The sequence below is a fragment of the Chrysemys picta genome, chromosome 7 (assembly GCF_011386835.1).
Source record: "Chrysemys picta bellii isolate R12L10 chromosome 7, ASM1138683v2, whole genome shotgun sequence".
NCBI classification, from domain to species: domain Eukaryota; kingdom Metazoa; phylum Chordata; order Testudines; family Emydidae; genus Chrysemys; species Chrysemys picta.
Genome location: NC_088797.1, coordinates 61,726,800 through 61,743,113, shown reverse-complemented (window position 1 = coordinate 61,743,113; position 16,314 = coordinate 61,726,800). Strand labels below are relative to the sequence as shown.

Sequence of the window (16,314 nt, the reverse complement as noted above, 5' to 3'; positions counted from 1 at the left end):
ACCTGAGACCACTTACAACTAGTGAGAGCAACAGCTCCCCACACCCAGAGTTAACAGCAAAACGACCACAGCAGCACCTGTGAGTAACAGGCATCCAGAGAAGCTGCTTCCCAAGACCACAGCAGAGCTGTCATGGCCAACTCATCACAGGAGTGGAGGCTGGTACTATTGCTAAGGTGGGTGTTAGCACCAGTCCTGTTGTTAGGGGAGGTGGTTGCTAGGGGGTATGTTAACTATGGCTGGGGGGATCCCTCCCTCATTCTTCACAGCCCTGCCTGGCCTCTTGCTGTGGTGCTGCTTCTGCCTTGGGTTTGATGGCTGCTGCTTCCCCTCCAACTCAGCATGCCTCTCTGCAGGGCAGAGCTGAGGGACAGCTAGCCCCCACCACCCTGAGGAAGCTGGGTGTGAACATGAGGGAGACTTGGGGTGGGTGAGGGGATCTAGTAACCTCTCCCAATGAAAGACGGTAAGGAGCAAAGACACATATACATCTCCCTCCCAACAAAGGGGGTGGGGATAGCCCAGATGAGGAGCACAGGGGAAGTCAGTGCCCCCTTGAGGGGGGGCTAGAGACTCTCAAGGAGAAGCAGGGACACCCCCACCCCGAGTAAGGGGCAGGACAGAGAAACTAGCAACCCCTGACTTGGTGGAGAGAGGAATTTGGAGTGAGCCCCAGGGGGACACGACATGAGCAGAGAGATCCCAGGAGGAATGGGGAGAGAAACCTCTACTGGGGGGAACAAATGAGTGGGCCAAGCCAGGGGGAAAGTGTTGAGACAGAGAGGGAAAGGGAAGAAAGACAGAAGAGCAGAAAATTAAACTGCAAAAGATGGAGACAGAAGAGCGAGATGGGACTGAAAACTGTGGAGGGAGCAGGAGAGAAATACAGGGAGACCCAGTGAGTTCCCTTTGTCATTTACTAATTATATGGCAATCTGCATGGCACTTGATACATCAGGCAGGGCCTGCCCTGAAGAGGTTATGGTCTAAATAAAATACACACTATGCCAATGAAAGGGAGCAGGCAGCAGTGAAAGCTGGCATGACTGGAATAGAAAGTGGAGCATGTGGCATTCTGTTTGGATCGTTTTTATTTATTAATTTTTTATTAGACAACTTGGTGCCAAAACGTTGCCTAAAACTGTACAGCTAGGCCCCGATCCTGCAAGCTAATCCACACAAGTAGCCCCTTACCCTGGGTGCTTGCACAGGGGTCCTCTGCATGGATCTGGCTGTCGGATCAGGACCCTGCTGTTTTGATCAGATTTATACAGCAGGAACCTTTCAGGCTGTGTGAATGTGAACAAACAAGGAGATTGGAGTGACCTGATTGTGGGTAGAAAGTGAATATGCAGGGCCAGCGCAACCCATTAGGTGACCTAGGCGGTCGCCTAGGGCACTATAATTTGGGGGGTGACGACCGCGGCGGTATTTCGGTGGCGGACCTTCCGCCACCTCTGTGGGAGGCGGCATTTTGGGGCGGGACCTTCCGCCGCCTAGGGCGGCAGAAAAGCTGGCGGCGCTCCTATGAATATGGAAGCTCCGTAGCTCTGTGTATGGGAAGAGGCAACAGCTTTTAGCTTTATGTTTGTTTTTGCGGTGTTGTGAGTGTTATTTTATTGTGAGTCTTGCATATTGGATGGTTTAATTAAAGCCCCAACTCCCGGAAACCATCTCAGCATTTATTTAAAACAATAAGTATGTTTCCAGCCCTCCCGATTGCGTAGGAAAGCTTGAAAATGTGACCCAAGTGCAAACTAAAGGCTCAAAAGTCAGAAGGCAAAAAAAAAGAACCCCCACATTTCTTTATTTATTTTAATTTCATGCTTTTTTAAGGACTGGGTGATGAGTTTTGGACTCTCAGGCTTGGTTTTTTCTCCACAAAAACATGGCTGGCTTTTGAATATCTTTTCTGTATGTTTCTTGTGCAGCCAGTAGGAAATGCAAGAGGGCATGTAGGGCACAGTGCTTTTAGGGTATGTTTGTTGACATTGTATTGGAACAAGGTTTGGCATGATGACAAGTTAGACAAATGCAGATATAGAGATAAACACTGGGAAAGTACACCATTGACCTGAGAATTTTCTGACGTTGACCCCCCCCCCGAACCTCCTTTTTCTTAGCCTCCCCAAAGCTTCCTCCAGCCATCTCAGTTTTGATTGGCTGGCTACAGGTCTGGGTATGTGATCATGTGATTAAAGACAGTGGCCTATATTCTCTCCTGCACTAAGATCTGCTTGGTGTAGGGGGAGAGAGGGCCCAGGGAGCAAACTGTACCTCCCTGCTTCTCAGGGTTCATCTGTACCAGCCCTGGCCCATTAATATAGTTTAGGGTAGCCCGCAAGGTGCTCTGACTTATACCAACTGGCTAGAAACCTTACCCCAGTTGTGACTTGGCATAGCAGATACCCTGTGCCCCACCTCCAACACAGCCCCTCCTGCTCCCTATGCCAGAATGTGTGCGGGGATGGGGGTTAGTGCGGGGAGGTGGCATAGGAGCTGTCTCTGCCGCTTTGTGCTAGCCAAGAGCTCACATAAACTGAGGGAATTCTCAGCTGGCCAGTTAGGGCCTGATTCTACCACTTCCTGAGGGGTGTAAAGAATGGGAGAACCTGAGCCAGTACTGTGACAAATACACACAAGAGGAGAACGTGAAGGTTGTCTGGGCAAACTTAACTTGCGGGTGTCCTGATTTTTGAGTACTTCTTCAATTGCAACATTTTTCTTTTTATGAAGAATAAAAATTACCTGAAAGTGTTTTTTAAAGTGTTGTTTTTTTTCTGCTTGGATTCCACCCCCGTCCCCCTTAGAAATACCTGAAACGTAAGAACATAATAACATAAAAGCGGCCATACTGGGTCAGAACAAAGGTCCATCTAGCCCAGTATCCTGCCTTCCGATAGTGGCCAATGCCAGGTGCCCCAGAGGGAATGAACAAAACAGGTAATCATCAACTGATCCATCCTCTGTTGCCCATTCCCAGCTTCTGACAAACAGAGGCTAGGGACACCATCCCTACCCATCCTGGTATAGTTGGGATTATGTTTTCCAATGTGCATTACTTTGCATTTATCACCATTGAATTTCATCTGCCATTTTGTTGTCCAGTCACCCAGTTTTGTGAGATCCTTTTGTAGCTCTTCACAGTCTGCTTAGCACTTAACTGTCTTGAGTAGTTTTGTATCATCTGCAAATTTTGGTACCTCTCTATTTACTCCCTTTTCCAGATCATTTATTAATATGTTGAATACGACTGGTCCCAGTACAGACCCTGGGGAACACCACTATTTACCTCTCTCCATTCTGAAAACTGACAATTTATTCCTACACTTTGTTTCCTATCTTTTAACCAGTTACCAATCCACGAGAGGACCTTCCCTCTTATCCCATGACTGCTTACTTTCCTTAAGAGCCTTTGGTGAGGGACCTTGTCAAAGGCTTTCTGAAAATCTAAGTACACTATATCCACTGGATCCCCTTGTCCACATGCTTGTTGACCCCCTCAAAGTAAATCTTGTCTTCCCAGTCCTTGCTGAAGGACTTAGACATGTTTCTTAGTCCTTAACTCAGAGTGAAAGTACTGAATTCTTAACAAAATGAGCTTTTATCCAAGTGTTTGAGTTAAACAGGTTTTAACAAAAGCATAGAGCTTTAAATAGTTGGACTATTAATTACTTTTATTCTCAGTTATAGAAGTTCAACTTCTTTAATATTTGTGAAATCACAATAGAACCAGTTCTCTAGTTGCCCATAGAGTCTTGCAGGGTAGATAAGACCTGAATATGTAGTGTAACAAACAGTGAGAAGGAAAACAAAAAAGACACCATCCTTTCAGCACTTCTTTATATATCATAAAGAAAGAAAACCAGGATAAGGGCCCATCTCCCCCACTTTTTTATAGGTCACCTTTAACCCTTTTCCTGCCTATTTTATTCCCATGGTACCTATACCCTTGCATTCCAGTAGTATACACTGGCAGAAGATCCAGAATAATCATGGTGAAGAACAGTTCATACTTCAAAATAAATAAATCATTGACCCCTCCTGATATAATGGACAGCTTACAAAAACATTAAGGCTCAATTTACTCAAGTACTCCATGTTCTTTCTATGTCCTCAATGGCTCTGAAGCAGAATTTCCTCAATAAAAATGACTGATGTACTTAAATTGCTCCAAATTACCCATTTGTATTTATTCACTGGAACCTTTGTAACCCATCATGTACAATATATTCAGCCCCTGATGCTGTTTTTGACTCAGAAGCAGAGGATCTAGCTTCGGAATTTTCGTTTATTCACACAAGAAACAAAAGTTGAAAATATTTCCCCCAAATGCACATATGAAAATTACATCCAGTAAACGTGTAACTAGTCTCTTTCTCCATTTGTGCTTTGCTATGTGTTCAAAACACAATAATGCTTTCATTGCCACCAAAGGACACTCAGTTACAAGGCCAGGTGCAGTAGCATCAAAGCAAGAAAAGGTCTAGGTGCAAGCCACTGTCAGGGCAGATTGGGATCTCATCTAAAAATTGCTTTGAAAAACAACTTGAATATGTTCAATAATGTAAAAGACAGTAGCATAAAACTGAAACAAAGAACGTGCACTGATTGAGATCAAATAAGTACAAAGTCAAGAATTATCTGCTAAGGTAAACATAGAATATTTCATTACATAATACTTGTAGTTATTGGGTGACCCAAGGATCTGCGTATGTAGGGGGATAGAATACATTCAGCTAATCCTTCACTATACCACTGATGTGTTTATAAAAAAGGATTTAAAAAAACAAATAGAATGCAATGCATTTGGTTGCAGATACTTAAGTGCATGAAGTTCCTGCTTCAGAAACATATATATCATGTTGCATAAGTATATCGTGTGTTGGTCAAATAAATTGGAGGTCTCATTCCTGATACTAGTAGATTGTGTGTCCATATAACCAAAATTTCCCCCATCACAATTGGAACTGAGTTGGCAATCTCAGCACAGGCTAGGGTGACCAGACAGCAAGTGTGAAAAATCGGGTCAGGGGTGGGGAGTAATAGGAGCCTATATAAGAAAAAGCCCCAAATATCGGGACTGTCCCTATAAAATCAGGACATCTGGTCACCCTAGCTTAGGCCCAGGACTGAATAGGCCATGGAGAGCGCACCCACTCAGCCCTAGAGGTTGTCTTTCCAGGTCAGGGTTGAGGCACAGTGTGGGGGATATTCTGTGGCCAAAAAGAGAAGATCACTCTCCAGAGATGTCCATGTGACACCACATTTACCAGCAGGGCTGGATTAACCACTAGGCACAATAGGCCCCTGGCCCTGGGATGACATTATGTATGGGATAATGTCATATCCTACACAGCCTGGAGTCCAGGAGGAGCAGACAGCCTTCAGCTTGAGGCCATCAGATGTAGGCCCACCAGGCTGTCAGACAGAGCCCCCCTCCCCACCCCCCCCCTCCCCCGAGCTCTGCCGCACCAAGCCTTCCCACACAAGGGCCCTCTGCTGATCTAGCAGGCAGGGGGCCTGCTATCCTGGCCTTCACTATGGCTGGGGCCTTTCTCCTCAGTCTGCTGCTCCCTTTCTTTAGGTGTGCGGTGGGGTTGCCCCCTACCAGGTTTTCTCTTTTTGAGGAAGCTGTCCTAGGAAATCTGTCTGGGTGCTCAGTATACACTGACCGCTGTCCAGTTTTATGGGCTCAGAATCATCCTGGATGTCCCAGTTTTTTTGTACCTAAGAAGTGGCAACCCTAGCAGATGGGGTCCAGGCATGTGTGTGTTTCTTTCAATCAATCCCTACTCTAGGTCCTTATTGCCCCTTGAGCCAGCTGGTTCCCCGGTTCATTGTCTTTTGACTTCTTTTGCACAATTAACAATTGAAATGTAATTAAAGAGAAAATGCTGGGTAACAGCCTTGTAAAATAAGTCCCATTTATTTTATTAATTATTACTTTGTAAGTACAGTTTAATCTGTAAAATATGCCAGCCACAGATATTTCGGGAACAGATGATCCAGTCAGAGACTGAACAATCAGGGAGTTGTTTATAAATCCATACATGTGGGCCAGTTAAATCAAACTGCATTCATCAAAACAAATCCAACATTCATGAGGGAGAAAATGCCACTCGAGCTCTTGGGGCGGCGAGGCAGCAACTGGCGGTGTGGATGCTCGGCCTCAGTCTGAGAAGTGGCATTTGGAGGAGAAGGAGTTGTGGCTATCTAGAAAGGTGAGAGGAGTGAGTTTCAAAGGGAGAAAAAGCTGGTGCCCAAAACAAATGACTATGACATCTCAGGTCCTTCTCTGGTTCAGCTTTTGAACAAGCCATGCCCTTTGAGGAAGAACCACCATGAAAAAGCCCCGGAGCACCGAGAAATGCAGCATGCAAAGGAGGCCATTTGTAAGACAAAAGGAGGCTTTTGTGAAATCAGGGTTCATAAACGGTATTCAATCTGTTGTACCTCTTTGCATTCAAAAAGTCTATTGTTTTCGATAATCCTATCATTTCTCTTCTGGAAAGGATGAAACCCTGCTTTGTTCTAGATTCATTAGTCTAGAACTGGCTTCACACTTCTATTTAAAGTCAGCATTATTCTTTGGAAGTTAGACTCCCAACCCAATGATTGCTCATTATTTTTTATGAATATTGCACATTCCCCACACAAATCAGAGCTACAATTAGTACTTTTGCATTGTGATCATAGAAGATGGACTGTGCATCACAAACCTTCTAAGTGCAGTGATGTAAAAAATCTAAAGCAGTTGACATTTGATATCACTTGATTTTCCTCTGGTGCACACACATTTGATGTTAGTAACAAAAACCATTGATGCCAAGTGATATTAATAGGTAAAAATAGAAAACTGACAGTAATGCTACAATCATTGTGTTGCCTATACGCAGTTTGCTTATAAAAATCTAAAACAACTGCATTTCAAAAATGGATGGAAAGAATTATATGAAGTTTGTCCTATACCAAGATCTCCAGCAGATGTAAATGGGTGCACTTCCATTGAAGGCAATGAATTTGCACTGTTTTTCACCAGCTGAGTATCTGGCCCCCTATTTTTAAGAATATTAACCATATTTGCTTCACATATTTAGCTTTACTAAAGTGCCATACTATAACAAACTATTGCTCATTTGCTCATTAGATATCTTTTGCTTTTAAGATGTAGTCACATGAAACATAAGCACCAAGCATTTTTAGTTACTATTAATAAATCTAATCTGAAAATATTTTTTTTTTCTGAACCTAACCTAGAATTCCAAGTAAACAGTGTTTGTGCCCACTAGGAGTCTGACCCCACAATGAGCTCCATACAGGTGGATGAAGTCATTGCTCACTCATGCAGAGTCATTGCGGGACTGGGATACTGGGCAGTAAAGCTGCATCCTTTCCCCCTCCCCCTGAGAAGGATCCTAAGGAAAACGCCAGACATATAACAGGAATCATTTTCAGATTTGTTTTCAAAACTCTCTATGTATGTGTTTTTCTCTTCTTTCTATAGATGCTCTAAGGAATGTCTCCCTCTCCGGTATCTACTATTTTAGAGACTCAGTCAGCTATTAAATAGCTTTGTTTAACTGCAGAAATGAGTAAAAAGAAGTCTTGCATGGCAGTCTATTTAGGACCTGCTCCTTCATTCCTTGCACACCCAAAGTTCTCAGTGACTTTAGTAGTGTTTCAGGGGAGGAAGGAATGGATGACTGTATGTACTGTTGTTGAATATTGAATATATAAGCCTTTATTTTGTTAAGACTTGCCCAGTTGTGCCAGCACACTCATTTCCAATAGCGTGAGCCAGGCTGTTGAGTGTAGGCACACAAAATATACAGCTACATGTGCAAAGCAAATAAATCATGCAGAATATCCATTTGCATGAGCAAAAAGCAAATTGCAACATCTTTGTCTATGCAACTGAATATTTTATACCAAATATTGAGACATGGCAGAATTCAATTTTTTTTTTATAATTTTGACAGATAATATTGATATTTATTTTTAAGCATTTGTTTTGTTTAAATTTTCAGTTGCACAAAATTATGGGGAATCAGACAATAAGGGGGGGTCAAGCAATAATTATTTAATGATAGTAGACTTTGAGATTCAAAAAACTAAAGCTTTATAACTGCAAAAACACAAATTATCAACATCACATGTCAAAATATACAAAGAAAGTATCCTTAAATCAAATTCTAATAAGTTCTCAAGCAGCATTTTTCTTTCTTTGCCTATGTATAATTTTTGATTATTATTGATAGAAATATTTTTTCGATAGTTTGTGTGTGTTCAGTGAAATCAACATTTACCAATAATAATCTAATCATTCCAAGCCTAGAAATATTTATATACATACTTCATACTTGTTTTGTGCATAATAAGCTATTGTGTTGTATAAAGGTTGGCACAGCAGACAGGAAAGTATAATGCCTTGAGGGCAAGGGACTGGACTAGATGACCTCTTAAGGTCCCTTCCAGTCCTATGATTCTAATGTGGATGGTACCATGTTAGAAGTTTGCAAAATATTGGTAATAAAAGAGAAAAGCGTTCAACACTGGACTCGTGTCTTACCATACCAATTTGAGAAGAGATATTTGTTCCTGAAACACTCATGTTTTACAAATGCTTGTGCTCAAAAATGAGCCCCTTTTCCAGGGGAAACTGGAATGCATTTTTCTGAGGTAAAATGAGCCCACTCCAAGTCAAAGATTGCATAGAAATTTGAATTGTCACAGAATATTTGCTTATATTTAGACATTTTGTTGAATTTCATTGAAAACTTAAATCTGAGAGGTGGAAACTGGCCCCCAAGTCACAAAATTGCATCAGTTTTGCATACTTCTGCACAACCATTAAAATATGCATGAAAAAATAATTTAGGGCCCAATCCAAAGCCCACTGAAATAAACAGAATGATTCCCATAGACCATTGACTCTAAGGGAACTGTATCATAGAATGGGTGCGATGAATGGAGGCATTTGTTGGCTAGTATAGGTTCTGAATGTACAGGTGTGTGTCAGCGATGGGTGAACCTCAGATGGTTTGAAATCCATGCTCAGTTTGGGGAAATATCCAAAAAGTGAAGTTTAATCAAACCCCTTTGGTCTATGTCGTGAGAACAAGCTCTCTCATGAGAAATCCAGAATTTCCTGGGGCCAGTTAGGTTACGCCAAGAACAACCTCTGTCAGACTTATTGTTTATAATTCAACTTTTTGTCTGTTTTTCTTCAACTATAGACAAAAGTCCTGATTCTCCTCTTGCTTACTCAATTGTAAATCAAGAGAAAGTCTACTGGAAACAACTGAGTTATTCTGGTGTAAGAGGAGAATCAGGCCTGAAGTTATTCTTCCATAGAGCTTTTACTTTTACATTTCCTTTGGGGAGGACAAAATGAAAGGGCGAAGGATAACAAAAGAAACCAGTGCACAGAATAGAGACATTTATAAGCAGACATATTGCTGTGTATTATACTTGTGCCATCTTGTCCCCATGCATTTCTGATTATGCAGATCTTTGACAAGGTATCATCCAGTATATGATGAAAAAAAAGGAGCTTAAAAAAGGGTGGTACAAATTTGATACAGATCTTTCAAAAAAAGTGATGATCAAAATAAGTTGCTTGCTTACTGCACTTCCTAGAAAGTACTAACTTGGCTGTTCCTTGTCATTTTTTTAAATCACAGAATGCACCAGTCCAAAATAAAGCACAACTAAACATTTCTCACTTTTTTTAAAGTTCACTTTGTGTTTCACTAGAGCTTGGTAAGAAAAAGAAAAGCATCTGAAATACAATGATCTAAAGTTTTCCCATTCTAACAAAACATATTGCAACTGCATCTCTTTCAGTTTTGCTCCTTGGTGGACTATTTCCAGGCCAAGTTTCAATCTGTAGTAACTCCTGAGACGGTGGGTGAATATATGGAAATATTCGTCAATCTTAAAATGCTAGCAGCACTTTAGCGGGCATCCACAGGTATATCAGAAGAGTAGAGCTGCTGCTTTTACTTTTCAGTGTTTTGATTTGCTTTCAATTCAGGTGCTGTTTTGTATATCCAATATACAATAATGTAGTCATTAAATTCTGGCTTTTCAGTGTGCACAAAAAAGGTGACTCTCTATCAAGTATATCTGATATTCACAGCCCAATAGAGTAATAGTGAAGAGTCTTAACTAGAGTTGCCATCTGTTCTGTTCTGAGACTGTTCTACTCAGCACTCTTACTCTCTGTCACCTGTCACACAGTACCATTCCAAGCACTGGACAAGATCACCTCCAATTTTGCCATCTTTGCAACCCTAGTGGCAAAGCAACAGCGGTAGCAGCAGCAGTGGGTGGTTTCCTACCATCAGATTTGGATTTTGCCAGCATTGCCCCTTTGTTTTATTGATAAGCCGGGGGCTCACCCCAACAGCAAATTTCTTCACAGTGACACCTCTCCCCTTTGAAGATACAAGCCTTCATTTTCTCTCTCACCCAAACCAAGCCACAACAAGATTCAGACTTTTAGTGTTTACAAATATCAAATGTGAGTCTGTGTCTGAATATATTTATATTTCAAATAATTTATCATTTCAGTTCTTAAGATATCCCTTCGACAGCAAAATCCTCTAAATCACTGATTGAAATGATGTCCATGTTTGTAGCTGGACTCGTGTCTTTTGTACAATTACACTGAATTTCCTCAGCTTGTTGACTGTAAGAGTCAGATACAGGTTCAATATAGGGTTGACTCTCTGGCGATTGAGCATCTCTGCCGTCTTGCTGCCAGTCTTCAGCTGCTTCTGCTGGTGCTCCTGGTACTTTCTGCATTAGTGAAAGAGGTTCAGAGAGTGGGGAAACTGATCTCATAGTTGTCACAGGTAAAGGTAGTACACTAGGGTACAATACACAAGGAGAATTTAAATTTTCCAAAGAGGTGGTTCGGTGTAAGCCCCTTTCTGAGGAACGGATAGGTACTTGGATGTATTTGCCAGTTTCTGGCTCATAAAAGGTCTTGAAATGAACTTGACCGGATAGATCGACAACGAAGTACTGCCCTGAGTCAGGATCTTGAAGGAGTTTACGCTGAGTTGCAGGTAAAAAGGGTGTGGGGCTTACTGACTGGGCACCTTTGAGTCTCACCATGCTAGATTCTGTAGGAGGGAAAGGCGAATGGGACACAGGAGATGGTGGAGAATGGATCAGGGTTAAGGGGGATAATGGAATCTGTCCAGAATGGGACAGCTTTCTCACAACAGTATCTGTGTGCTCTGTTTGAAGGTTCTTCTTCTGTGCCTCTATCTTTTTTCTCTTGTTTGCCAGCTTTTTTGCTCGCCGCAGGGCCTTTTCGCTTTTTGGTGGCACAGCAGGTGGCTTGCCCAGCGGTTTCTCCATACAACTCTGTGCTCTCTCATTTGTCATTCTAGAATCGCTGGTGTCCTCAGCGAGCAGGCTCCTCTGCGTTGAATCGAGTATTTCCTCTTCCGAAATATCAGCATTGTTCTTTGTTACCAAATTCAACAAAGTGGAATTTGTAATATCCTCTGCCTTCGTTACACTGGAACTGGCAATTTTCTCTGACAATGGACTAGTAACAGCTGAGCACGTAATGCTGTCTGACCTTGGGCTCGTTACAATGGTACATGCAAGATCGTCTAACACAGCAGGTGTTTCTTCCAAGTGTCTGATGTCTCTTGAAATGTCACTGGTTACAGGACAATACACGTAGTTCTCTAATATCGAGCTTATTGCTGGAGAATTTATCTCCCTAGTGATTATTTTTTTCGCACATGATCCACCTCTCCGATTAGACAAAAGATAATTCTTAAAATAATTTGTCTTCTCTTCTGAAGGGGAGCCCAATTTGTTTTGTGCTGAGCTAACTCCTAAAGCTGATTTTGACCGTGCTAAGTAGTGCTTCACCTTTCCAACCGTGGGCTTCTCTTTGCTGCGGTGAACACTTTCCTCATTACTTTTCCCAACTTCATTTAATAAAGTAGGAGTCACTTCATTGTCTTCCCTTGATGCCCGTAATGAAAAACTCTCTACATCTTCTGAAAGGGTGGGCTTCCATATTAGTTTGGTGTTATCTGCCCCTTGAAAGCCCATGCCAGCTGGAATAGATCCCAGTGCATTGGCATCCTCATTTCTGATTAGTGCATCTTCTCTTGCATCCTGTTCTTTTATGTTTCCTGATAATGACCGGTCAATCTCTTGAATGCTAGGTGTATCTTGGCCCTGCCTGTAAAGCTGTTTGTCCTTGTCTACAGTAGCTTCCAATCTGCTTTCTGTCTCCCTGTAACTAATACTGACTGTGTCTTCTGAGGACAGGGACCTAAGCAGAGGCAGCTTGACTGCCTTTATCACAGGAGATGATTTGAATGTGTTGTCTTTAATCAGAAACAGACTGGGTTTGAATGAATTTGAAGAAAGTGGTGATGCTGGTTCTTCTGACTGGGAGATGGAAGCATCCTTGTTGCCTTCTGCTGCAGAATTCATACTACTGACCTCTTCCTTCTTCTCACTCATCAATCTCTCTTCTGCCATGCTCTCGCTCTCACCCTGTGCCACCTTTCCCTCACGCTTTTCTTCTGTGCTAGTGTCACAGTTACTAAAAGCATAATACTGCAACTCCTCTTTCCCTACTGGTTTCCCTTTCCCTTTACTACTTTGCTTGTCATCTACATTCATTTTACTCCTACTCCTCTGACTTTCCTCAAGACATGCTTTCTGAAACAGCTGAATCAGTGAAAAGGGCTCCTCCTGAAACGGCTGATCTACTGTGGTCACAAAAGAGTATTCAGAAGAACTACTGCTGCTTTTGCCTTTATTTTCATTGCTACTTCTTACACTGGTTTGATTTGCATTGTAAGGCGCACCATCTTCTGCTGGTGAAAGAAGTTTTGGGGGTATTTTAGGGTCATCATTTCCATTCCGGCTTTCAGCATCTCTCTCACTTTCGTGGCCTTGTACACTGGAATTATAGATTTGCATTTGCTGCACAGATTTTGCATCTGCATTGTCTCTACTGTAGCCTTTCAGTGAAGGATAATGTCGACTTTTCCTTAAACCGTGTTTGTTTGACTGGTGTCCAGAGATAGACACATTTTCACTGTTCTCAGTGTCTTTCAATAGATCTTTGTTTTTTGAATCATCCTGTTGCAAATTGTCCTGATTTTGGTAAAACGAAGTATCTACTGTTACTTGGGGTGAACTTAAAGATAGGTAATTATCTGTGAAGTGTCCCTCTAAATCAGTTTTATTGTCCTTTTCCTGGATACTGTCAGTTTGTACAAAAGGTCCATGGCTTAATTCATCTCTCTCTGCAAGCTCTAAGCTACTTTCTTCTAGAAAAGTGGACACTGTAGCTTTCATTTTTACACTTTCTTGTTTCATGTTTTCCTTAGTCTTATTTTTCTCTTTTAAGAGAGGAGAGGGACTGTACGTGCTTTTAACACGTTTTCGAACATCTTTCAGGTTGAATAATAAACTTGGTGCTTTAGACTTGTAATTATCCCGAGATTGATAATCACTAAATCCACTTCCCTCATGTTCTTTTGTTGCTGCAATGTCAGGTGTTGGTGGTGTCACCAGCACTGGTTGATTTTCTGTCTCTTGTTTTAATGGTATAATTGGTGTTAAAAGTTTTGTGATGTTGAAAGAGGGGCTAATGGATTCAGGGGAGTTTACTTGGTTATCTACTGCAGTTGTGTCAGCAAAAGGTTCAACACCAGATGGCTTTTTATAAAAAGAGAATTCTTCTCCAATGAGCTGTAACTTTTCATTTGAACTCTCCTGTGCTTTTGCCGCTACCCCTTTTATATTCCTCTGTTTCCTCCACGGTGGACAGATATAGTCCAATTCAGGCTTGGTTGCCTTCTTCTGAGTGCAAGTGACTTGGGACACAGACGGTGGTGGAGCAGGGGGCTTGGATACAGGTGATGTGGGGGGAGCAGGGGTCAGGGATATGGGTGCTAGGGGTAGACCAGAGACCTGGGGTACAGATGTTGATGGGCCAGAGACCTGGGGTACAGGTGCTGGTGGAATAGGAACCTGAAACTCAGCTGCTGGAGGGACAGGGTGTACAGGTATTAGTGGGCCAAGGACCTGAGGTACAGTTGCTGGTGGGACATGGTCCTGGAATTCAGTTGTAGGGGGAAATAGATCCATTAGAAAATCCTTTTCCTGAATTCTAGCACCTATGACCATTCTGGGTGGTGGTTTATGTTCAGATGTGTAGGATTGTTTAACCAATGGTGTTTCTTCAAAGCTTGTAATATCCTCCTTTTTTGGTATAAGATCTGCAAATTCCTCTTTTTCACTCAGTTTATTATGATGGTCATTCCATGATTCAAAAGCACTGTTCTCGCTGTGAAGAAAATTGCCCTTTTTGGCTGGCTCTTTAACTTTCCCACGCCTGTTTTTGACTGTCTTTTTAGAACAGCTGGTGAGATTTGCCTTAAATATGTTTGAAGTGTCCATCCATGCAGGATGATAACCATCCGGACCACAATAGCCCCCATCAGTTTTATTATGTCTTTTCTGGACCTCGTGTTTGTCACTGAGCCAGTGGTTATCTCGACACACATCAGAAAAGTGGGAAAGTTCCCTTTGGATATTTAAAATTGCTGTGTCATCCCAGAAAGCCATGTCATTTCCATGAATTAATTTGCATTTTTGAGAACTATTTTTAACTGGCTGTTTGACTGCTCCCAGGGAACCTTCAGGGCATTGGTTTTCAGTCTTATCAAATGTCTTAATCAAACAGGACACTTTGGAGGCATGTTTGTTTTTCCTTGGACCAGATACTGGCAAATTTGGCTTTTTCCTTTCCACGGTGCTGTTTTTAGCAACTTTTTTCTCTTCTTGAACACGTTTTGGTAACTGCTGGAATGTTGAAGCCCGTGTTGTATGCTCGTTGTTTTTCGATGATAACTTATTGCAGATATTACTTTTCTTGATGGCATGGTTTAGTGTTCCTTGGTGAATTTTACTAGAGAATTGGTGGGTGATTTCCGGTGAAATGACAAGCTCCAATTCCTTGTCAGATGCTTCAAGTTCTGCCACGCACAAACTCTTGAATGCTCGGTCTGTGAGGCTACATACCTCTCTGTCTGTGTCATCCAGGAGGCTCCCTATACTAGAGGAGTCACTAAGTCCATCCATGTGTTTCTTATTTCCCTGCATTGTCCTTGTGAGTCATGAATAAATTATCCCAAGCATTAATTGCATATGTCAAATAGGTAGAAGATTCTGTTGGATATTCCCAACCGTTTGCAATGTTTTCTCCTAGAATTCTTCTTCCAGAACGTATTGCTTTACATTAATTCACCTTATGGAATCACAAAACGGGAGTTTCTCCTCTGCAAAACCAAAAGACATGAAAATACAAATGAGCGTACACTGTACAATCATCCTGTTCTACATACAGCATCTTCCATTAACTTGATCCTATATTTAATCAAATCAAAATATCAGGAATCAAATAATTAGTATTTAAAAATACTCTTATGTTGGTCACCTTAAATGAGTATCGCTGGATAATTCAATCACTGGAAGGTGCCATTGAGTTCGTAAGAAAGACGGGGTTTCGATTCAGCAAAGCACTTAAAACCCATTGATTTAAATGGGACTTAAGCACATACTTAAAGTTAAGCATGTGCTTAAGTGCTTTGCTGAACAGGGGCCAATGTTTTTACATGAGAAGAAAAGAGACAGTTGTAGGTTTAACACATGTAAGCAGACTGAAGTAATCTCTACTCACCCCTAACTGGTATGAAAGCTACAAACTGCTTTGTCTTCAGTAGGATTTTACCACTTGTTAGTTAACAAATATTAAATAATACATGGTAAGACTATTAATTTTTCCTACAGTGAACACACCCTATAGAGACCTGTAATAATCAAAGATTGAGTAAAATCTAGATGTTATTAGGCCGAGATTTCAAAAAATGTGATCCCATAGTTAGGATCCTAATAAATCCTAAAATGGGGGGAGGGATAGCTCAGTGGTTTGAGCATTGGCCTGCTAAACCCAGGGTTGTGAGTTCAATTCTTGAGGGGGCCACTTGGGGATCTGGGGCAAAAATCAGTACTTGGTCCTGCTAATGAAGGCAGGGGGCTGGACTCAATGACCTTTCAAGGTCCCTTCCAGTTCTAGGAAATGGGATATTATTATTATTATTAAATGGCTAGATTTTCAAAAGAACTGAGCACCCAACCATTCCCATTGATTTCAGGGGTTTATTTGATCATTTGACCACTTATTTAGGTGCTTAAACATGAAGGTTCAGGGTTTCAAGCTACACAGAGCCCTTCTTCAGTTCTCACTCT

The 16,314-nt window shown here is 41.8% G+C and overlaps 1 protein-coding gene across 5 annotated transcripts in view; it reads right to left on the bottom strand.

The window, feature by feature from the left end:
* Nucleotides 1–5,913: 5,913 nt before the first annotated feature.
* C7H10orf71 (chromosome 7 C10orf71 homolog) overlaps nt 5,914–16,314 on the bottom strand; it is a 28,133-nt gene continuing 17,732 nt past the window's right edge. For all 5 annotated transcript variants that reach the window (XM_005307325.5, XM_042856114.2, XM_005307324.5 and 2 more), the window contains one exon: nt 5,914–15,344. In XM_005307325.5, the coding sequence (XP_005307382.2) occupies nt 10,582–15,168 (4,587 nt within the window). In that variant the 5' untranslated portion in view covers nt 15,169–15,344 and the 3' untranslated portion in view covers nt 5,914–10,581. The remainder of the gene's footprint in view (nt 15,345–16,314) is intronic.